The sequence below is a fragment of the Poeciliopsis prolifica genome, unplaced genomic scaffold, assembly GCF_027474105.1.
Source record: "Poeciliopsis prolifica strain line A6 unplaced genomic scaffold, Auburn_PproV2 SCAFFOLD031, whole genome shotgun sequence".
Lineage (NCBI taxonomy): Eukaryota > Metazoa > Chordata > Actinopteri > Cyprinodontiformes > Poeciliidae > Poeciliopsis > Poeciliopsis prolifica.
In genome coordinates this window covers 5,625,215-5,648,052 of record NW_026562406.1, presented here as the reverse complement: position 1 = coordinate 5,648,052, position 22,838 = coordinate 5,625,215, and the positions used below count along the sequence as shown (strand labels likewise).

At 41.6% G+C, this 22,838-nt stretch overlaps 3 protein-coding genes across 10 annotated transcripts in view; 2 read left to right on the top strand and 1 right to left on the bottom strand.

Annotated features, from left to right (window-relative positions):
* The first annotated feature begins 52 nt into the window (after positions 1-52).
* kdm2ba (lysine (K)-specific demethylase 2Ba) lies at positions 53-13,667 on the top strand. Of its 4 annotated transcripts, none has more exons than XM_055050748.1 (11): positions 53-198; positions 4,178-4,399; positions 4,514-4,657; positions 6,092-6,180; positions 6,514-6,799; positions 7,119-7,172; positions 7,737-8,551; positions 8,980-9,143; positions 9,243-9,404; positions 10,832-11,050; positions 12,510-13,667. In XM_055050748.1, exons 1-11 carry the CDS (start codon positions 145-147, stop codon positions 12,689-12,691), a joined length of 2,391 nt encoding a protein of 796 aa, XP_054906723.1. In that variant the 5' UTR covers positions 53-144; the 3' UTR covers positions 12,692-13,667. The 4 variants fall into 4 exon arrangements, with proteins under 4 accessions (XP_054906723.1, XP_054906724.1, XP_054906722.1 ...); XM_055050749.1 differs by having other exon boundaries at positions 4,175-4,399; positions 6,092-6,178; positions 6,521-6,799; XM_055050747.1 differs by having other exon boundaries at positions 4,175-4,399.
* Positions 13,007-22,303, bottom strand: LOC129373044 (E3 ubiquitin-protein ligase RNF34-like). 5 transcript variants are annotated; one of them, XM_055050754.1, is made up of 7 exons: positions 22,136-22,303; positions 21,498-21,716; positions 19,251-19,688; positions 18,942-19,004; positions 18,623-18,824; positions 17,483-17,524; positions 13,007-16,446 (listed from the first exon to the last, which is right to left on the bottom strand). In XM_055050754.1, the coding sequence occupies exons 1-7, from the start codon at positions 22,139-22,141 to the stop codon at positions 16,259-16,261; spliced, it is 1,158 nt and encodes a 385-aa protein (XP_054906729.1). In that variant the 5' UTR covers positions 22,142-22,303; the 3' UTR covers positions 13,007-16,258. The 5 variants fall into 5 exon arrangements, 3 of the variants coding, with proteins under 3 accessions (XP_054906729.1, XP_054906728.1, XP_054906730.1); XM_055050753.1 differs by lacking the exon at positions 22,136-22,303 and adding an exon at positions 21,995-22,094; XR_008607310.1 differs by lacking the exon at positions 22,136-22,303 and adding an exon at positions 21,995-22,094 and having other exon boundaries at positions 16,365-16,446; positions 17,333-17,524.
* LOC129373041 (rasGAP-activating-like protein 1) overlaps positions 22,138-22,838 on the top strand; it is a 28,017-nt gene continuing 27,316 nt past the window's right edge. The window contains exon 1 of the mRNA XM_055050745.1: positions 22,138-22,200. The gene's annotated coding sequence lies outside the window, so the exon portion shown is untranslated. The remainder of the gene's footprint in view (positions 22,201-22,838) is intronic.

Below are 22,838 nucleotides of genomic sequence, written 5' to 3'. Positions count from 1 at the left end.
GGCACGTGAAGGCAGCGCGGTGAACATCGCTGGCATCTGCTGGGCCGTGTTGCTGTGTGGGAGGGGGGGGGCGAGCTGAGCCGCGAGCTCGTTCAGCCATGTTAGTTTCCTTCTGCTGTTCACGAACGATGAGAGAAGAGAGTCATGGCCTTGTCAATGAGCGGAGACGATGAAGAATATGAGTCAGAGTCCGAGCAGGTACTCACCGCTACTCTTCGTTATGTTGACGGTTTTAGTCCGTGGGAAGTTTAACGAAGTGTGAGGAAGAAAAAGGCGGTTTGTTTTTTCTTTTTGTGCGGCAGCTTAAGGTTAGCGGTAACCCCGCTCTGTGTGCTGTGTTTGTGAGTCAGGTTCAGTCGAAGATATTAGAAAAAGGTGTTTATAAACGTCACTCACCTGTAATAATGGACATTATGTACACGTATAAAGATGTTTATTAGCTGCTGTACACCAGCTGTCCGGGTCACACCAGACACTCTGCTGCTTTGATGTTAGCTACAACTGACCCATTTTGAGCTGGCCATTAACGCGGCGCAGCTTCGGTCCAGTCATGATTTCGATAATTTCCTGTTCGCAGAAGCCTCCCACCAGCCAGCAGCTCGGCTTCAACGTGTTTTAAATCCAGACGCAGAGTGAAGCTCTTTCTGCTCCCCCGAGCAGCGAGCTGCCACGTTGGAGAAGCTTTCTTTCTTTTGATTCATTTCCTCACTCTTCCAAAAAACTTGTCCTGCCACTCTGCGCCTTTAAGAAGGCTTTGGGCGAAATGTTGTTGAGGCAGGGACCGGGGAGGGGGATGGGGAGAGGGAACAATGAAGTGGCTTTACTTCTGGTGCTGGCTGGACCTCTGCTTCTTAAACTAGGGGTACCCACAATCCCACCACCCTAAATAAAAAAAAAAACAAACAACAAAAGCACCGTCCTTTTGCGCAGATCTTAACATTTTACTCGTTTTGTGCCTGGTAGAGTTCATGAGGAACGCTTAAAAGTGCTGATGCAAGATCCACATCAACGGGCTTGCACAATATTTGTACCCACAACACGGTTCCATTATCAGCACAATATCAAAGATGATGTTTTCACTCATTTCCACCGTGACACGTGGTTTGTGGACAGCAGCACTTGTTGTTATGAAGACCTCAGCAGATGATGAGCCTTGTGACTTTCTCCTACAAAATCCGAAGTGAGGCTGAGTCAGACTGTGCTTGGCATAGTAAGCTGTACTTTTTTTCCCCCCTTTTTTTTTTTTTTGTTCACAGGCCTCTGCAGCCAATCCCAAATTCCTGTCATATTACTGCAGAGTAGCAGTCAGCACGAATCAGCTGATGCAGTCATGGCTCTAGGGGCCATCTTCAGCAAATGTGATCAGGGTTTTTGTTTGTCATATCTTTCACGGCGCTACATTTTCGTTTTTATTTAAAGCGAGGCATGGACGTAAAGTGGACTATTCGAGAATATAATCTTTTTTTTTTTTGAACTCGCATCTGTTTCCATTTATCCCAGTTTTCAGAATTTTAGAAAAAACTGCAATATTGCGATTATGGTGTTAATTGCTATTAACTTCGTTTATCCTCACTCTTCAATTTGTCATCAAGATGGCCCCACCAGTATAATGAATGAATTGGATCCAGTTCAGGTGTGGACAGGAAACATGTAGAGAGTCCGATCCAACCAGCCAGATGTGTTATCTATATTAAGGGTTTTCATCCAGGGAGTCTCTTTTTGTGGCAGAGTTGCAGAAATTACTCTCAGAATCCATTTTATTGACTTTGTCTGCACTAGCAGGAATTTGACTTTAAATAACAGACTATATAGACTTCAGAGGAGATGAAATGAAAAAAGGAAAATAAATCACATTATTCACCTCTTGTGAGAACTAAAACTTCTTGTTTTATTGCTTTTGGCCACTTCCTCTGCTGCAGTTCATCGAAAACTATCTTTATCATGGTGGTCCATATTTATAATTTATTTTTCTCAAAGATGTGACGCTGAAAAACGGGCATTTTACTCTTTCATACTCCATTTTTCTTTACGTCTAGAAATGGGACTTTGTACCTTCGGACATTTATAAGCACTTTGTTCTTCCGCCCGCTTGCACTACTGATTTCTACTATCTACTGCTAACCTACCGTTTGATACATGACTTGCATACTTGCTTGCTTTGAGGTATTTTGGTTTGATCAGAGATCACAATAAGCAGGCTGCTGCACAATGATTTGAAATGCTCTGGAGTGAAACAACACTCCTCGTGTGAAAGTGGTAAATATTGGTCAGGTGAGTGATGAGGCGACTTCGGCTGTTGTGAGTGATGCTGACAGTCACAGTCGTCCCTGGAGCAGCTGCTCATTCCTCCCACATTTATTATTATTATTATTATTATATTATTATTTTTACAGGAGCTGGATGCGTCTGTGCATTCCTCCGAGCTTCTGCTTCTGTCATTCTTCTTTTTTCCCTTTTTTTCCTAGTTCCTCTAGAAATAAGCTTATAGTGAACTTTTGTGTCAGACGCCTCATTGTGTTCTCTTCAAAATGGCACAAAGAACTAGAAAATAGTCTAGGAAAAGTCTGGAATTCATTCTTGTGGGGGGAAGAATGTGAATCTGTTATCTGAAGGATTAGGGAGAGGAGATTAGTCAAGTAATGATTTACTTTGGATGTTTTCAGTTGGAGTCATCAGGACAAGTTTCACCTCTTCTGTAAAGCTTCAGTCATTGTTGCCGTTAACCCAGATTGTCCTGTTGACCTGCCGACGCACGTTACCTGTTATACCTGTCCTCTGGATGCAAGCAGGAACAAAATCTACCTCCAGTTGTTTGCTAACGTGCAACAATTTCAGGAGCTAGCAGCAGCAGTAGTAAGTCAGTGGAGCCTAAAAGCAATGCTATAAGAATAAATCAGAAAGATGTTCACAGCCTCAAAGGAAATCATAACCACCTCCAGCGAGTTTATTTTTATCCATCTGTCACGCTCCCCTATTTAAACATTTGCCACCAGCAAGGCGAACTGTTGCCAAGGTAACGTCTCCTGCGAAGATGAAAGGAGCTGAGATGGTTTCTTCTTTTTGTTGTATTTTATAGTAATGCCATGGAAACCAGGAGGATTTTTAAAAAAGAGATTGATATTGAAGATAATTTAATGAACATTGCTGCAGCTTTTCTACTGTAAGTATGTGGGTGTTAGTTTTACTGTTTTTTTTATGCCTTCCTCCTCCTGCTTTACTTTGTGATTAAATTTAATTGGACCAGATGAGGCTTCATTTGTGTGGCCTGCTTGTGTTCTGTGGAGAAATGCATGATGGAGATATCAGGGTTTTTCAACTGAGTGACGAACTATTAAATTATTGTTAATTAATCCCGATAGTTTTCATGCAGCGCAGCCCTGAATATCAAATATATAGGTTAAACTTCCTTCTGACATGCTTTACCACTTTTCCTGGCAGATTTTCAAAATAAAAACAAAAATCCCCCGTATTAGTTTCTGCAGGATCTTGAACTACAGTTACTTAATGCTTAAACCTGTAAATGCTTTCACTGCGTTTTGGTCAAGGTGTCAGTAGAGTTCATTTGTTAAATTTGCTGTAGTTTTTGCAGAGGAATTCAGATATTTTGCGCTACAACAAAACTACAAATCCAAGGCTTGCAAAGAACTGTACCCCGGAAGCTGCCGAGTTGCAAATATAACATTCTTTTTTATCTAATGTTATGTTTTAGTTCATTATTAAATATGATAGTTTTTGTTATGCTTAAGTTAGAAATTTAAATCCAAGAGATTTTGCAATAATAACAAAAAGACTGACATCCGTTCCTATGTGAAAACTTCATTTAAAAGTGCATCAAAGAACATGCTGTTATTTGATGTGTTTAAAGACTGAAAACTGTAGGAGTAGTTAGTTTTGATGTGTTCAATTAACAGGCAAGATAAATCAGATTTTTCAGTAGTTGACCTGCAGATTAGATCCATACCTTCTTTAGTTTATATTTGTCCAGAACCTGAAATAACAGGGAACAATCAATACATCACATGTCTGATCAGCATCAGCGACTCCCAATAAAGTATGCTGACTCGGCATTTTACCAAGAGAATTTCTCTAAACCTCTCCATGTAAAAATATCAACTCTCAGACCTGTAGTTTATTTGGTTTTCGATGAAGCATTTGAACCGTTTTTGTCTTCCAGCAGCGAGCAGTCCACCGTCCGAAGCCAAAGATGGGGTCAACGTCGGGCGTCAAGCTGCCGTCCAACCGGAGCGCGTCGGGAGCCAGGCGCAGGAGAACGCGCTGCCGGAAGTGCGAGGCGTGTCTCCGCACAGAATGCGGAGAGTGCCACTTCTGCAAGGACATGAAGAAGTTTGGGGGGCCGGGGCGCATGAAGCAGTCCTGCATCATGAGGCAGTGCATCGCGGTGAGTCAGCGAATGAGTCAGTCATTCCCAAGCTAGCTAAAATACAGTAGGAAGCGATTGAGTAATTGCCATTTGAACGTCGTTAAATTCTGCCGCTCTCATTTGTCCCCGCAGCCCGTCCTACCCCACACGGCCGTGTGTGTGGTGTGTAAAGAGGCGGGGAAGGAGGACACCCTGGAGGACGAAGAGGAAAAGTTCAACTTCATGCTAATGGAGTGCTCCATCTGCAACGAGATCGTCCACCCCAACTGCCTCAAGGTACGCAGAGCCTCAGCCGGATGGTTCCCATGGTGACTCGTTTTTGCTGGAGCAGCGTCCCGGGAAGGCCACGTCATTATGACATGACTCAGCCCTTTTACACTGGAATCTGGAGTTAGTTTATACAGAGATTGTTTTCTGTTGATGAAACCCGCTGCTCTTACTCATCTGATTTTATGTGATTTCATTTTAGTTTGACTTTTCAGCCTTTAAGCTGCGAGGAAAACACTAAACCTGTAATAGTTTGGAAGTCGACTGCCAAAGAACAAAAGCTCTGCTTGTGGAGTCAGAAACATGTCGCTGCTGGTCCAGACGTGAGCAGACCCGCTTTTTAAGGCCCTGCTGCTACTTAAGCCGACTACACAGAACCAGAATGTCAGCAGTGTTTTCATTTTATTAAACAAATGCAGTTGAAAAAAAAAATAGCTGTCATAAAAATGTTTTGTTAACTTGCACAGTGCAGCTTAAGACATGCAAGTTCCTCATGGCACCTAAAAGCCACTTCCTCTTCATGTAGATGGCGTGGCGATCTGGACGGACCCTCGCTGCTGCTGCTGCTGCTGCTGCTGCTGCTGCTGCTGCAAGATCATTATTTGCAACAGAAATTAAAATTCCTGGGCAGGGAGGATTGTAGTCACAAATGTTGCATAACCTTTAAAAAAAACGAAAAAGACAACTTCAAATTGTTAATAAATATCTACTTCAGGAAATTTGTCATTTTGGAAGAGCCCCACTTCATTATGTTGTATAGGTTTTAAAATAAGAAAAAGTTTAGCAGAAAAGAAGGTGGATACATTTCCTTCTGTGGAATGAACATACTTTGCAAAAATACCTGTTTAAACTGGTATTTGTTAAATTTATATTCAAAACTAGTTTATTTATCGTTTTAAGGCAGAATTATTAGGAGTCGTTGCAAACGCCTGCTGTCTAGGGAGATGAATCATAGGAAATATATGCGGTAAAAAGAACTGCATGTTGCTTTATCTTGTTATATCTGCAAGGTAGATGGTGGTGGCAGCGTCATGCTGTGGCCAAGAAGCTGGTTAGGACTGATGAACGACTTTTGGCTACGTGTCACTAGTTCTTTTATGTTAAAGAATGACGGTACATGAATTTACATTTTACAAAAATTAGTTCAATACTTTCTTGCAAAAATAATAAAAGTAAAAATGAAAGCAATCAACTTTTTTTTTTATTCAGGTTTGCACAGATGATCAACTGACATGCTTGTTTGCTTAATATTTTCTTTTTTTTAAATATATATACAATAATTCAGGTTGAACAGCGCTGACCGGCCTGACGAGCGCACATCGCAACAGTCACTTTCACTTTCCATGAACTCCCTACGTTTTGGACTCTGTTAAGGCTTGTTGTGGTTGAAATCCTACTCCCTTTTTTTATTTATTTTTTTTCTCTCTCTCTTTCTCCTGTCAGGTGAGCGACGCCTCAGGTGTGGTGAATGACGAACTGCCTAACTGCTGGGAATGTCCCAAATGCAACCACGCAGGCAAAAGTGGAAAAGTGAGTACAATCATGCACGAGCCGAAGGCTGCACACCGAGTCTTAATCTTGCAAGGTTTTGATAACACTTTGTGAAGTTACCTTAACGATAAAGAGAAGAGTCGCTTCCTCTTTCAGTATATCTTTTTTATATATGATAATCTTCATAACTTCCTGTTAATTCTGCCGTGCATGAAAGTCCTTCACATGACTGTATCGGACAGAGGCAGGAAACCCCTGACAACCAGAAGTGTTTCTTAAACCTTAAGCACAGATAGTTAAATATCAAACAGGGTTTTCCAGTCACAATAGGCTAAAGGTATAAAGTCGCCTCCACTGTTTTTGTCCCCTTTGGTATTGAAGCAAAAAAGGGGCCCCGGGTTCAAGTACGCGTCCAACCTCCCCGGCTCTTTGCTGAGGGAACAGAAGCCCGCAAAGGAGGAGGGGGACCTTTCCTCTGCGACGAAGAGGAAGCCGGACAGAGACGAGACGCCAAGATACAGAACCGAGGAGGCTCTCCATCGGCAGCCGCCGCTGCTGTCCCCCAGCGGCCTGCCGAGGCCCAGACCCGAGGACAAACTGAGGAAGAAGAGGAAGCTTTTTGATGATGATGACGAAGAGGAGCTCACTGTGAGGAAGAAGGTTGGTTTAACTGCCAGTGACTTGCAGTTCCTTGCAAAACTATTCAGATCCATTTAACTTTTACAAGGCGGCGGATTAGAATTGGCATCATTGCAGCTGCAAATGAGTCCTTGAATGCTGTATTTTCTGGGCTCTTTTATTTTAGGAGCCATGAGAACTTTAAAGTTGGTTTGGGTAATAAAGCAATCACAAACCCAGAGCTCGGGTGGGGAAAATGTCAACATGGCAAATATTACATTCGAAATGTGGATTTCATGGAGACTTGGCAGAAGAAAAGTCATAAGTTTTGTTGTTTTTTTTGTTGTTTTTTTTTCTGCAGTTTGCCACAAACTATGTAGGCGACATAAGCAAACATGTGGAAGAAAGTCATCTGGTAAGATGAGAACTTTATAGTCCCTCTTGTACAAAAAAAATAAATAACTGCACATCATAATGTGAGATGCTTCTGTTCATAAGGGAACGGCTGGTTCCAGCCTGTCGGAGGTAAATACAGGACAGACCAAGTGCCGTATCAGTCACAGGCTGTAAAAACTTAAAACTGGAGTGGATTTTACATAAGGAAATGACTCGGACAAAACCTAAATGTATTAATTGGCCCAGTTAAAGTCCAGATCTCAATCGGTTGATGATCTGTTGCAAAATAAAATTGACATTGCACACTTTACACTGGAACTGGAAGACATTTTAAATGTCCCCCATAAACAAACCCAAAACAAATGAAGACAGCAAATAAAAAGGGAAGAAAAACCACACACAACCGATAACATAAAAAATAGTTTATAAAGTCTCTGAACAAAATCATCCTTATGAATTGAATCATCAGAATGGGAATTATCAAGCTTATTTTAATTTATGAAATTAATTCAGATTACTGTGACTCCTAAGAGTTTGACACTAAATGACTCTTCGTAACTGTTGCTAAATCTCTCTTCTGCAGGACAAGTCAGACGATTCGTATATTTCCAAACTTCTCCCCCAAGTAAAGACGGAAAAGGAGGAGGAAGATGATGATGACGACGAGGAAGGTGGAAGGGAGCATGCTTTCCGCAGCGGCGTGGACAGGAAAGGGCGCTTCGGAGAGGCTGAAGAGGAAGGGGACTACAGGGACTCCAGAAACGACTCGTTGAATTCGTCCATCAAAACCCCACTTGGAGACAGCGACCACTCTCTCTGCAGCTCTCCACAGGCCGGCCCCAGCAGCGAGGGCGGCAGCGAGACGCAGGAAAGGGGGCCCCGTCCGAAGGCTCGCCGTAAGCGGCGTCTGCCCAACAGGGAGCTGAGCCGAGAACTGAGCAAAGCACTGAACCAGGAAATCCAGAAGACCGAGGACTGCCTGGCCAACGAGAACAGGCAGCCGCTCAAGGTGGAGCCGGAGACGGAGAACGAGGAGCCAAAGAAGCTGTTCCGCAACGGTAACGAACTCGGCGACCAGAGGTCTCATCTCAAGACCAAAGAGATGAACGGGAACACCTGGGATTTGCGCCACTTTTACCCAAGTCAGATCACTCCTCTGGGCTTCAATCGGAGCACCCCGACCACGCGGCCGGTGCCGCCGCGCTCCCCGCCCAAGTGCGTCCAAATGGAAAGGCACGTAATCCGGCCGCCTCCGATCAGCCCGCCTCCCGACAGACTGCCCCTGAAAGACGGGAAAGCACACATCCTCCAGCGAGAAGTCTGGATGAAGATATTCAGCTACCTGTCACACCAGGAGTTGTGTGTCTGCATGAGAATCTGCAAGACGTGGAACCGATGGTAAATGCAGAAGCTTCTCTAACTCGAGCTGATTTCTTTCTTTTTTCCCTTTTTTTTTTCGCAGTTATAAAATGCAAGAAAGCTGAACATGAAAATGCTGTCTTTTTATTTGATGGTGGTTGTACATTTGAATCAGGGAATGAAAGGAGTGCAAGGCTAACTACAGGTGATTGCAGAGGCACAATAAGAGAATGTTAAAACATTTTCCAATCTTTTTTTACATTTGAAATTCATTGAAGATAAATTTTATCTCACAAAATGGGTGAGATTAAATGATTGATGCCCCCTGTTGATTAATACATCACCAAGTTAAATGCTGAGTAATAACTGTACATGTTCCAGATGTTGTCGTATGAATGTCTGAGCCTGTGCTCTGCTTGGACCTGATGTGTCACAGATTTTTATTCCTCTATTCTTCCTGTGACCAGGTGTTGTGACAAGAGACTTTGGACAAACATCGATTTAAACCGCTGTACCTCCATCACTCCGCTCATGCTAAGCGGGATAATCCGCAGGCAGCCGGTCTCCCTGGACCTCAGCTGGACGAACATTTCCAAAAAGCAGTTGAGCTGGCTCATTAACAGGTTACCAGGTACTTGGATATGTGGCGCACACATAATGTAGAGAATAAAGGTGTCCTTTGTCTTTTCTTTTCTGGATCAGTGATGGAAAATACGGTTGTAACTTCCAGGTCTGCGAGTGTTAAAGCTGTCGGGTTGTTCCTGGGCTGCTGTCTCAGCACTCTGCACGTCCAGCTGCCCCCTGCTGCGCACTCTGGATGTCCAGTGGGTGGAGGGTCTCAAAGACGCACAGATGAGGGATCTCCTTTCACTGCCCACAGACAACAGACCAGGTGCAGTACAAGAAACTCAGATTAGTCTCATTTGGAGCACCATAAATCATAAGCACATTATGGCGAGTGTGAAGAAGAATTAATCTTCTCAGAAATTTACAGAATAGTGTGAATTATATTAGTTCTACCCACTAGGAAGGAAATTGTCAGTAATAATTAGCTAAGGTGCTAACATTAGCATGGTGGATAACAATCAAGTTTGTTTGTATGTATAGCACATTTCAGACAATGCAGGTCAAAGTGCTTCGTATCATAAAATAAAAGATCATAAAACACCAGATTACCGGCATGTTGACCCACACTAACATACTCCATTCAGTATGTGGGGAAACATGCTAATGTTAAAATTAGCTAAAATTCTATCATATGGGTTATCACTAGTGTGTTACATTAACTCACCCAATTCATTAAGTTTAGCTTTTAAATCAAAAATGGCTAACATGCTATTTTCTCCTAAAATGCTAATGTTGGCTTAAACAGTATCAAAATCAAATCAAGTTTGATTTGTATAGAACATTTCAGCAGGAAGGCATTTCCAAGTGCTTTACATCATAACAAACACAAAAACTTGACTATCAACAGTCAAAACACGACATTAAGTCAAGCTCCATCATTAAATTAGTAATTGATTACGTTTTGTTAGGTCTAAACACCTGAACACAGACACAAAGAATAGACAGGAGTCAGAGTCTTAGTTTTTACCTGCAGGGAGAGCACAGCTGAAACTCGGTTACAGATTCTCGGTCAACTGGGCCCCCTTTCTGCTTTTATTAAAATTAGGAACGCCCTGGTTACATGCCGGGTGTGCAGTCCTAAAGGGGCGGGGTGCAAAGCACAGCTGCACACTCAAATGCACAGAACTTAATTATACGACCTCCAAAAACATATTTCATAAGACAAGAATATCAGTTTGCAGTTCCTCAGGATAATGAGTTCTGGAACGGGACGTTCATGGTACCCTCCTTTTTACTCCTCAGCAGGACGCTTCTCACAGCTTTTTATTCTCTGCGAACACTTCCAAAACACTTAAAGCACACCATCAAAATGTAAATACAAAGGTAAATAAATGAATGATAATATAAGATAAAGATAAAACAAATAAATGATAATGAACTAAAAATTCTTCCAACGTGTTTCAAATACAATTCTAAACAGGTGGGTTTGTAGTTGAGATTTAAAGGAAGTCAGTGTTTCAGCTGCTTTACAGTTTTCTGGAAGTTTGTTCCAAATTTGTGGTGCATAAATTTGTAGATATCACCATGACCTACACTAATGTACTCAATTCAATATGAATGAAGCCATGCAACAATATTTTATCTAATACTGGCATTCTACACAGAAAGCCAGTATTTTTTATCTTGATGACAATTCTCACTGCCATTCTCCTTCTAGCACTAGATGTGAACTAATGCGTGCCGTACCAACAGGTCAGCTGGATAATCGCTGCAAGCTGCGGAACGTGGAGGACCTGCGGCTGGCAGGGCTGGACATCACGGACACGTCCTTGCGTCTCATCAGTCGACAGATGCCTCTGCTGTCCAGGCTAGACCTTAGTTACTGCAACCACATCAACGACCAGTCTGTGAACCTGCTCACTGCAGCAGGAACTACAACCAGAGACTCACTCACAGAAATCAACCTATCAGGTGAGACCTGCACTGGAACAGTGGCAGCAAATTCTGACGTGCACATTCAGGAAGCCTCGAATGAAGATTAACTTTATTTTGATGCACAGCCACGCAGAAGATGACTACATGATTTTTTTTATTGTTAAAGCCGCATTTTAGGGTGTTTTCATATCTATAGATTGTTTACTTCGGTCTGAATCCGTTTGTTCTCTTGTAACTTTTTTGAGTGGCTCAAATTCTTTCCACATGAAACTCCAGGTGAACAGTAATCACGATTGGTTAGATGTGTCCAAAAACACGAAGCAGATGCTGTGTTAGCTACTAACAATAATATATAATATCATTACTTTGTTTCTCAACGTAATTTTTATGAAGAATAATCTAAAAAGTATACCGAATGATTTTGAGATTTCTTGAAAGTTGCATAGAACTTTATGCTACATGGAAAAAGTCCCTCCACCACCATTTATTAACTTGTTTACTGCGACGCAAACCTGGCTACGGGAAGCCGTTTGGCTCAAGTTTTCAGAATGTATCTGGGAGCTGCTGGATCCCATTCACACCATAACAGAACCGCTCTGCAGTTTGTTTGGAAATGCACCAGACCACGTCGTCCAAACGGTCTCAGAACACTTTTTCACCTCGACACAAACAAAACCAAACCAGTTTGCTTTGAACGGACTCAGATGCGACACTAAAATTACACAATGTTCTATCTGATTTGGGGGGAAAAAAAAGTCTAAATATCTTATTCGTAAAAAAATTGAAATGTGTTAACTTATTTTCTTTCATGTAATAAAAAATGAATCCTAAATTGCGGGACATGTAAGTTTATGCTCGTCACTTGTACAAACTTTAGAACACACAATTTTCTCACAGAATACCAAAGTGGTGTACATCAAATATTTTTCTTATTAGATGGGTAATCAGAACTTCTTCAGGCTCAGATATAGTAAAATAACTATAAAATCTCCTACATTAACAGTCTGACTGACTAACAGTGGCCCACAGTGTGGAGTTCTGTGTTTTATCTCTTTACATAAAGGAAGTTGGGAAATCCATATGTTTCTCTCCGTTTTTTGAGCTCGTGATCTGAAAAGAGGGAACCGAAACCTGGGGGACTGAAATGTAGCTTCTCTACAAACAGTTGCCAGCAGTTGTTTTTTTATTTTTAAGCTAGAACTGTACACAAAGTTGTCTGTCTGACAGGTTATTTGATTAAAAATAGGATTACGGTATGAGCTTCCTTTTCAGAAGTGCCTGGAAAATGAAGTATGGATAACCTCCATTCCCTACTCTACTTTATGAAAGTTGTATATAGTAGTAAGTCCGTCTGTAGTTTTTGTTGTTGTTGTTGTACAAATCAATAAGGAGCTCCTGTATTTATAGTTTTGAAATGCAAAATGTGAAAAGAACATCAGCCCCTTGATTAACACAAAACTAACAACCGTTCTCCGTTCCTCCCACTATATTCTAGTTTGTAACAGAGTCACGGATCATTCATTGAACTATTTCAAGCGCTGCGGCAGCATCTGTCAGATCGACCTTCGCTTCTGTAAGCAGGTGACCAAGACGGCCTGTGAGCACTTCATTGCAGAGATGTCTGTGAGCGTCCCGTTCAGACTGAAAGAGGACAAGCTGCTGCAGAAGATAAGCTAGTTTCCATCGGGACAAAAAAAAAAACAAAACAAAGTTTTCAGACTGTTTTTGCACTTAAACTACACGTCCTGTGATAAGTCTCTGAATCACTGTTGTCATAGAATACAATGAGAGGGAATTCAGTGGATGGTGATGTTCATCGGACAAAAAAGGTTGCATGTGTTTCTTTTTATATTTTTACTTTTATAAACATGTGGTTGTATTTGAGTTATTTTTATTGGGTTTCGTTTCATTTTTGAACATATTTTTGTACAAGCAAAATCCTTCATGTTTTTTTCTTTGTTTCTGGAGCCCAAATATCAGACTCTCATGTCATTTTCAACAGAACAACTTAGCTTCCTTTTTCTTTTTTTTTTTACTTGTGTGCCAAAATCCATGTTTGACATCGACGCTTCAGCATACAGATAAGAAAAGCATGCATGTGCTGTGATTTAATTACCATAGCTACATTAAATAGATAAATTTCAGAGAAAGCGATAAATTTCATATTTCTGTTACACCCTTGGATGTTTTACAAGACTTTTAACTGTGGGGCGTTTTGTTTAGCGGTTTCCAGCAATCTCTCAATATTAATTTATTGATTTATATTTTTATTACAGTTTGTATTTATTTGTTTTTTCAGTGACTTGACATAGGTGTCTCACATAGTTGGTTCAAATGATGCGTGTGAATAATTTATCGGGGTGGCTGGAGCTCTTCATCTGCCACCGGGTTTGTGTTTTGGTGCCCAAAAGTCAATTAAAGCCAATCTAACAGTGGCTTTAAAGCAGGCAGCCTCACACAGCCATAAGGGCAACTAATTATGACCTCTGCAAGTTATTTGCATACATTTAAAAATATACTTCATACAGTCGGTGTTGTATTTTTGGGTGTTGTGCTGTAAATTTCTCGCCTCAGGTGAATGTGATTATGTTTATACATGTAAATCAAAAAAGAAGTGCTAATTTGCATTAAAAGAACTTAATTTGTATCATCATCGAGACTTTTTGACTTATTAATGATGCAAGCAGTTTCTCCCCATCAGAAACTGCTGAGGCTCATTCGATTAATTCGATTTTCCAAAATCTCGATCTGGACTTTTAAGCCGCTAACTGGCTCCACTCATCATTGTTCAACTCTTCCTTAAGTTGTTTCCGCTGTTCCAAGTTGTTCTTGGTTTGTGGCGCCAGCACCACTGGCAGTGACCCAGTCCCTCAGCATGATGCCGCCGCAAGCATGCGTGACAACCTTTCAAACAAACTTACTGTCATCGTGTCCAAAATGCCTGAACTTTTGTCCCGCCGCCATATTTGAGCGATGCGTGACGATCAACGAGCTTCCAGTATTGGCCTGGACTTAAAATGCACGGACTATTTTCGAAACGTGCTCGGAAAACCAACCGGCTTTGTCAAAACCGGAACAGTGAAATCCAGCGAGAGTTGCGCCAAAACGTGGCTGAGATTCCCACTCAAAGTGCGCGGTTCATCTGGAACTTGCTGTGGTGCGCTTAATGGCCGAGATCTGACTCATTAGTGCAGCCGATTAATGGTAAATGTGAGCAGCTGTCGGAGCAAGCTGTGGATTAGTAGGTTTTTTATGAAGGCGAACCGAGCAGGAGAGATCAGGGAGGTCCTGCAGCTTTCGATGTCTGCTGGGGAGTCGATTTACAATTTGATCTCTCATGTTTCCAAAGTTTCCTCATTTCCCTTTTCGAGAAGGAGAGAGAGAGGGAGAGAAAAAACCCCACAAAAGACAACACGTTTCATTTGAAGGCATAGAAAGCAAAAGGTTGGCAAAACCTCAAACTGCCAGGCGCGGTGCTAGAAGGATCATGAGCAGGGGCGCCGCCAGGAATCTTGGGGCCCCCTGACATAAAAATTTAGATTGCTCCCCCCTCACACCCACGCAGCTGCTGTCACAACTTTTCAAGTCTGTTTGACTCTCTGTTCTACACTTCTAAGATTATCAGAAAAATACTGTCAATTACAAACTCGTGGTTAAACAAATTAAATTGACAAAAAGTGCAGCGTGGATTTTTTTTGTTTTGTTTCTGAAACAAACGACTTTATTGAAAAGCACAGGTGTTTCTTGCAAGTCATGCACAATAGTTAAAAAAAAGACATTAATTAAAATCTTTTAATTTACCATAATATAAATGTCAACATCTGCAAATACAAAGACCACACCTTGTACATGATTATACCTTCTGTAACAGAAATGTGCAATTTGCTCCGGACATCTGCACTGTGACAGCAGCGAGTGTACTTTTTTTGTTTGTTTTGTTTTTAAGCAGGGGAGGGAGATACTAGAGAGAGAAACGATGTAAAGCTTCTTGTTATGCTGTGGTTCAAAGAAAAGCTCGAGCCAACCAAAACATTTCCAACACATTTCAGGCCACGTCACAGAACACAATCCTGAAAAAATAAACATTTTCGCACACAATTCAAACCAAATGGAAAAATAGAGCTATGTACATCTTATACAGACTGATATATGTACAAGTCATTATCTGGATATACTTTCACATCACTCAAATGGTTTCATTAGTCATCTTATATATGACAAACGTAATAATAACGATAATAATAATAATAAATTACATTCCAACAACTTAAGAAAATGTAAGCTTCACGTGAAAAACGTCTGCTAGAAAACAGGGAAGATGATCGGATGAGTTAGCACCAGTTTAGTTTGAGTCTCCTGTTCGCGGACTGAGACAGGACAAGAGGTGACGGAGGTCAGCCGTTGCTGTGATGAGGACCTTGCATGAACGCTGGAACGGGTAACGCACTGAAACAAGCACTTGTTTCACGACGGAGGAAATCGACGCAATTAATAATGCATCGGCCTCACAAAGCACAACCATGAAGTCAGATAATCGCCAGAGCGTGTGCTCCTTTGAGGGCTGCACGGCGCCACATTTAAAACGGCAAACATTTCAAAAGAAAAAAAATATAGAATTAGCGTCTCTCATCAGGCATTCAGGAAGAGGCGCGCATTATCGAAGCAACCATTAGCTGTCGTGAGGTGCGGTGGGGTTGTGAGTGGTGCTGCATTAGCGTGGAGCGTGGGCAAAGTGCTTTCCGTCCCAACATGCTGAAACATTAACAGTGTCATCCCACAGCGGAGGGAAGAAGATGAGAAAAGAAGCAACAAGGCGACTGCGTCGTTTGGCACCTACCTTTCACTCCTCTGCTGAGATTCAGTGCAAGTCTGTACTAAGATATGTGTTCGCATGTGGCAGCAGGTAAAGAGTCGTAGATCTGAGGAGGAGCTACAGTTCGCAGGCAGAAATGAGGAATGGGATGTTTACAAAACAATAAAATCTGCCCCGCAACCTTGGCTTTGAAATACTGTAAAAAAAAAAACAACAACAAAAAAAAAACTACCTGGTCGACCAAAGTCAAATTCTCCCCCCCCCCCAAAAAAAAGACAGAAAGAAAACATTATTTTTCTGTGTGCGAATGACCATGAAGACTCTCGTCAATATAAAGATCTGAAAATAAGTTTTTTTTTTTTTTTTTTTTTGTAGGATTCAAACTTTATGAGCTGCATTTCTGAATTGGGGGGTTTTGAGTCAGTGGTGCATTAGCATTTAAAAACGTGCACAGCTCTCACGACGTACTGCCTGCATATCGGACACTGGTTCATTCTCTTGCCGCAGTCGGTGCAGGTGACCAGGTGACCGCACTCCAACAGGACGCAGTCGATCGCCGCGTCCATGCAGATCCTGCACAGGTTGTCGTCCTGGAGCGTCAGAGGACACTTTTCACCGTCTGGAGACGTGAAGGAGGAGAAATGTGAGGTGAAGAAAAATAAATAAATAAATGAGGGCATAAATAAATGAAGCCTTAGGCAATAAAATTTATTTAACTACATTTTAGCACCTCACTGAAGTGCTTATTGCCCCTTTGCAGTTTTTCACAACTTGTTACCTTACAGCCAGGAATTTCAATATGTTTTATTTGGAAATACAATCTATAACACATTAACAATTAGGGTGATATTGCACAGCCTGTGATTGGATCTGAGTGCAGAGAAAGAAGAAAATTGGTATTTGGTCTCGAAATTCTTTGTCGTGATAAAACTTCGTGGCAACAGTGTTGAAAAGCCAAATGAATTCCAATCAAATCGAGTCGCATCATTTACGGTAAAATACACAAGCTTATTATTATTACTATTGTAATTAAATTAAATCCGTTGCAACCAAGAGTCGTGTGAAGGTCCCAGACGTGTATCAGAAAAATTCTGTGAACATGAGGTCTGCATTATGTGCAGCGTTGAAACTCCACTGCACGACTCTGCTTTGGTTTTTGTCAGTTCCTTATGCAAAATCTCAAAATGCATTTTACATTTAAGGTTGTGAAAGTGCTACTATGAATGTTTTCTAAAGGTTTCTGTGTGCATGTTTTTGCGTATGGTCCAAAATATTAATTCCAGCCGTGGCTCAGCATTCTTCTTCGGCAGTGTAGTTTTACTGAAGACATGCTGCTTTAGAGAGCAGGCGCCTCGTGATCAATGAGATTCTCGGACGATCAACACAAACAGCGACGGAGGGAACCTGACTGCAAAGCGCAACACAAAATCAAAACGGCGTGAATTTGTGTTGATAGGCGAAAATAAATGAATATTTACTTTCCCCAGCAACACAACAGTAAATACCGTTGAGCAGGATGAATGGCACGGATGGATAGCAGATGAAGACGGGTTCAGAACGGACACATGCGCAGCGAGAATGCGGCTTTGCTCACACGATGGAAGAAGCCGGGAGGAGGTGGAACACCTGACCACGGCGATAAGCTGTAGCCTTACCTCCGATGGCCCCGTTGCAGAGAGGAGAGGGGAAGGCCATCACTTTATAGCGGGAGGAGTAAAGGAAGCATGCGATAAGTTTATCATGACTTCAAAAGAAAAGCTATACGAATAATCCTTTTTTAAAAAAATCTGTGTAATTTATGGCAAGATCATGTTACCACCTACAGGACAGAATGTCAGCAAGAGAAAAGATTAGTGAAGTTTCTGTGGTTAAAAACAGGATCCTCCCAGCCAGTGCTGATCATCAAAGATATCTACACTGCAAAAACATAAATGCCACTTGCCACAGCGGCCCCCTGCGGAGGGGAATATTTAACTACATGTCACGCTGAATGTCCCATTTTCAAAATCTGAATCACTTATCATTTAAAAGTCAAAATAAGGTTGCAGGTTTCTGTGTGCTGCAGTGCGCATGAAATTTGGCAAGCTGTTCCTGTGGAGCATAAAACCTGATTGGTCAATGTGCCCAGGAAACCAACGTTTCAGGCCAATCAGCTTGAGAAGAGCAGGGTACAAGTGCAATCTGGAAAGTATTCGCTGCACTTAGTTTTTTCCACATTTTATCTTAGAGCCTTTAATATAACATGACATCCAGCTTTGATAGATTACAGAAATGGCATTTCTTGGTTTCCTATTTTTGTTAAATGTGCAAAAACAAAAACCCTCTCTCTTTTCCCCACATTGTTTGTATCTGGGAATTTGTGTGTAGGACTTTGAGGAAAGAGGTTAACCCAATCGACACAACTTGGAATAAAGCTGCAACATAAAACGTGGAGAAAGCGAAGCGCTGTGAATCCTTTCCAGATGCACCGCGAGTGACAAAATAACGTTCATGATGTGGAATAAATTAAATCAATTATAGTGAGATAACTGCATATGAATTAACAATTAGACATAGATTTTTGTATATGTTTTGCATTGAAACAAACAACCAATAAGATGTCAGGAAATATTTGACATTATTTCATCACTTGTTTGGCACATTGTGATTTAAATAAGTTGCTCTTTTTTTTTAACTAATCCACCATAAAATCTAAAAAAAACATGAAAATGACTAACTATAAGAAGCCCCTTTCTGCCGCTAATATGATGTTGAATAAGGAAAGTTGTGTGACCCAAAGCCAAGTAAACACCTACCTGTATTTGTATTCTTCTCCTTTTCGCTGTACAATCTATTGACACGCTCCACCAGCTCCCATTTTTCACAGCACCCAGAATAGTTGACGAAATTCCTTGCCAGGATTTCCTTCAGCTGCCTGACTGACAGGCCCTTGATGTCCCCCACGCTAGAGATGTCAGAGACGGATGCTCCGGCTCCACAGCGTGTCTGAGGACTCGTCTAAAAAAAAAAAAAAAAAAAAAAAAAAAAGCATATTAGAAAGAATAAAAAAAAAAAATCTGGATTTGAAATCTGTTTTTGGATTGTGACAAGTATGAGCCGGATTACATGGATCACCTGAGGAGTTTGTTCCCTGGAGTCCAAGTTAAGGAGCGACACTGGCGTGGTCTCATCTGAATCCTGCAGGAAAACAATGTTCAGTCAGGAACATGGCAAATTACAGTGGATTAGGGTTACACACTCCTTCACCCAGGTCATTGGGTGACCTGGAAACAAAACTGAATCGTACTTTCCATTCACAGACAAGACTACAACTCCACAAGCGGGCCATGTGCAATTATTTACACAATTATTTACAGCGAATCCCGACAGTTCAGAGGTTAGCTGTGTCTGCAAAGTGATCAGGCTCCCTGCTTGGTTTCTCACCTGGTTGGTTTCAAGACTTTCGCTCCCGCTGAGCGATTCCTCGAGGGTGGCAGCAGACAGCTCAGAGGCAGGCGGTGTGATGGAATCTGCTAGCGCACGATGAATATGAGAGAGGAGGCTGGCTGTGTTAGGGTCCTCCACCTCGTCATCGTCATCATCTTCATCGTCTTCCTCCTCCTCCTCCTCCTCCTCGTCCTCCACCTCAAAAGCCTGATGACAGAGGACCAAATCGACCAGGTCCTCCTTCTCCCTGCAGGTGTCAGTGGAGATGTTCCGCAGCAGCAGATACTGACGCAGGTCCCTCACTCGCAGACGCATGAGCCGCGGCCGATGGAACGCCGTGGCCTTCAACAAATGGCAGGTGGCGCAAATGCGTAGGCTCTCCAGAACCTCAGTGCACAGCGAGCAGAAGCTCTTCTTGCAGTCGCAGCAAGTGTACTGCAGCGGGAAGGAAACGACAAGCTGGGGTGACGGAGGAAAGGCAGACGGACGATTTCACAGAGGTTTAACGAGTCGCGCATCGGAAAAATTAAGACAGAGCACATTGGTGCAAGGTGAAAACACTAAGCTGGAAAATGTAAGACATCTAAACCGTTACTGCAAGTTAGGGCTCTGTGACATAGCTTCAGTGTAAAATCTTGGATTTTCAAATCACATTTTTTGTCTTGCTTTTTTTTACGACAGAAAATATTTGCAAAAAGTGACTTATTTCTATCATCTCTACTGTGAGTTACACGATGGATCATTAGGCTACAACAATTTTTGTGTAATTACAAGTTTCGCCTGGCGAATAAAGATGCAATTTTTCCAGGAGAACGTCTTAAAATTTAGAAAAATAATTTTATAGAAAAAAACAAAAAAAAAAACAACTTCTAGAGTTATGAAGGTCTGATGAGACCAGCACAGTCTGTGTAATTTATTTGAAATATTCAGTTGTTTGCTCGATTGTTTCAAAGTTCTGTTATTGATAATAATTTGATGCTAATGCATTAAAAGATTAAGTACTTTCTTATCTACAAAACCAAAACACAAGACGCTAAAGATTCTTCATTTTAAATTTTATGTTTTTTGTATTGGATTTCTCATAAAATGGCTACGTTATTCTTGTGTTATTACAACTTTATTCTTGTAATTGGGGGGGAAAAAAAATGTCACCAGGCCCTAATATTCGGTCATAAATTTAAAGTCTATGCATGGATTTGTTTGTTTTTTCAATTTGCTCACAAGGATAAATACTTTTTGCTTTCTCTAAAACTCTAAAACCCTTTCTTCCGTTTTTGTATTTATGTATTAATTTGTATATATATATTTTTTAATATGAAGACCCATTATGAATCCAGACAGCGCTCCAGAGTGCATTAAATAGCCAAGCCACGCTGCAGGACACATATGCAAAACCCTGTAACGGTCATATTTCATGATAAGCTTTTCACAAACGTTTGAGATAACAGACTGTAATGTCATGGTTAGAAAGCAAAATCCACAGGTGAACAAAATTCATAGGAAAATGAGGAAAACATGAGGGAGAAAAATAAAGAAACAGCATTTAAGAAAAAACTCACTTTGAGACGAGACGGATTGGGAGTGTTGGATGAACATAGAGGGGGTCCGTGTGAGACTGTCAGGGTATTTACCCTAAATCTGATCTTTTCAAAATCTCTGAACTTATTCATTCCAGTTCTAAGCTCTTAAGTTAAGTCCAACACAACTAATGCACAGTTAACATTTAGAAAATCAAAGTGTTTTGTGCAGATCTGTTAAGTTTCTTCACAGCTGCAATCCATGACAAATGCCTATAGTACATATTTTAGATTTTTTGTTTCCTGCTCCAACACATTAGAGCAATTAAAACAAGGCTGGAAGATATAGAAAAAAAACCCAATACTGTTAAATATGGCAAAGATGATATCAACTCTGATAAATTCAAAATTCCCTTTCACACAAGCCTGTTTGAGCTTTTTTGTCTCAGTCACTCAGCAAAAACGTCTATTAAGGAAAATAAACTAACCCAGAAATTGTAGCTGTTAGTCTTTACTTTTGAGTCATCTGTGATCTTGGTATTATTCATTTATTGCTTAAACATTTTGTGAGCAGATTTAGAAAGCATGACAGAAAAATCTTTTTCAGTGATCAGCTTCTCCCCCCACCCCCAAAAAAAAAAATCTGTTGATAACCTTAAAGTCAGTTTTTTTATACGACCCACATTTTTGAGGTGGACGGGAACCTGCAGCATCTCAGGAGACCCACCTTCCTCCTGAAGACTGAGAAGGCCTGTCCACAAGCCTTACAGACAAGGCCGGGGTTCCCTGAGCTGTTGGGCGGGTACGTGGAATATCCCGCGCTGGGGGCGAACCTGAAGGGGCCGGCACCGGCACCAAACCCTGGCTGCTGGCCTCGGACGGCCCCGGTACCCATGACTTCATTCAGCAGACCACAGCATGAAGCCCACACCGACGAAGCCCCAGCCTGGACACATGACAACATGGTTTTATCTCAAAGGTGAGTCACCGCATGACAGCTTTTTCACAAATGCGAGTGAGCGACGCTGCTTAGCAAGTAGGGGTATAAACACTGCAACCCCAAAAAACACCCAATGAGTTGCCCAGTGGAATTTTGTTTTGCACATAGTGACCATTTCACAAAGGAAAAAAAGAAAACAGCAATGCTAGCTTAAACAAGAGCTTACTATAACAGTCGCACAGCAGAACAACAAAGCATATAAATGAATAAGGAATGAAAATCACCAAAAACTCATTCACGCATAAGCGATGCATTTTAAAGGCTAAAGTAGCACCGGTGGCTGTGACTTCCGCCGGGGCTTCCGTTACGTTAGCCACCGTTAGGTAACTGCTGCTATGGACAACAGACACATTTAAAAAGTGCACCTTCATTGTAGCTCCGACGTTGCTACTGAGAAAAACTCGACACCCGGTGCATTCATTGCAAATAGGTAGGTCGCTTATTTAGCCAAACAGCCGCTAGTAACACGGAGACACCCCACTGTAAGTGCACTAACTCTCTACCGTTGCTATCCTGCTGCTGCTGCTGCTGCTTCTGGCTTCATTGGCAACTGTCAAAGCGTGCCGAAGGCGCATTAGCGCCTCCTTTTGGACTAAAAGAAAATCTATCTCCATTCTCTCAAGACTGCTTTCACAAAGTCAGTGTAAAATCCTCAAACTTTTAATCTCCAGTGATTATCAAATAGCACCATCTTCATCACCAATCTTCTTGGATTTTATGCAGCAGGACATGCTTATGTGGCCTTCTTTTGCTCAGGAATGGAAATGGGCGAGTTTTAAGTTAAATTAAAAGTAGACATTTCCAGTCCGAAATACCAAACAATTTAATATGACCGCCTTGATATGCAATATAGTGACGGTTCCTGACTGGGCTCTTTTGTTTTTGACCTGCTGGGTTGATGAAAGCATCTGTTCCAGAATAATCGGGGTAAACTAGAGAGGACAGACCCTTCTATAGTGATACATTACCAGGATCTGTCCTCCCATCTGCTTTAGAACAGCACATGCTGCAGAAATTGTGTAGATTCTTAACTTTCCCCACATGCTCGCAAATGTCAATGCTTGTGAA

Coding starts and splice junctions, on each gene's coding strand:
- kdm2ba (XM_055050747.1), top strand. CDS start 145: ATGGCCTTGTCAATGAGCGGAGACGATGAAGAATATGAGTCAGAGTCC. Junction 4,658..6,091: donor TCCACCCCAACTGCCTCAAG/GTACGCAGAGCC, acceptor TTCTCCTGTCAG/GTGAGCGACGCCTCAGGTGT. Junction 8,552..8,979: donor TGCAAGACGTGGAACCGATG/GTAAATGCAGAA, acceptor TCCTGTGACCAG/GTGTTGTGACAAGAGACTTT.
- LOC129373044 (XM_055050753.1), bottom strand. CDS start 22,024: ATGCATCGCTTATGCGTGAATGAGTTTTTG. Junction 19,689..21,497: donor TCTCAGTCTTCAGGAGGAAG/GTGGGTCTCCTG, acceptor TTCCCGCTGCAG/TACACTTGCTGCGACTGCAA. Junction 18,825..18,941: donor CCAGGGAACAAACTCCTCAG/GTGATCCATGTA, acceptor TTTTTTTTTTAG/ACGAGTCCTCAGACACGCTG.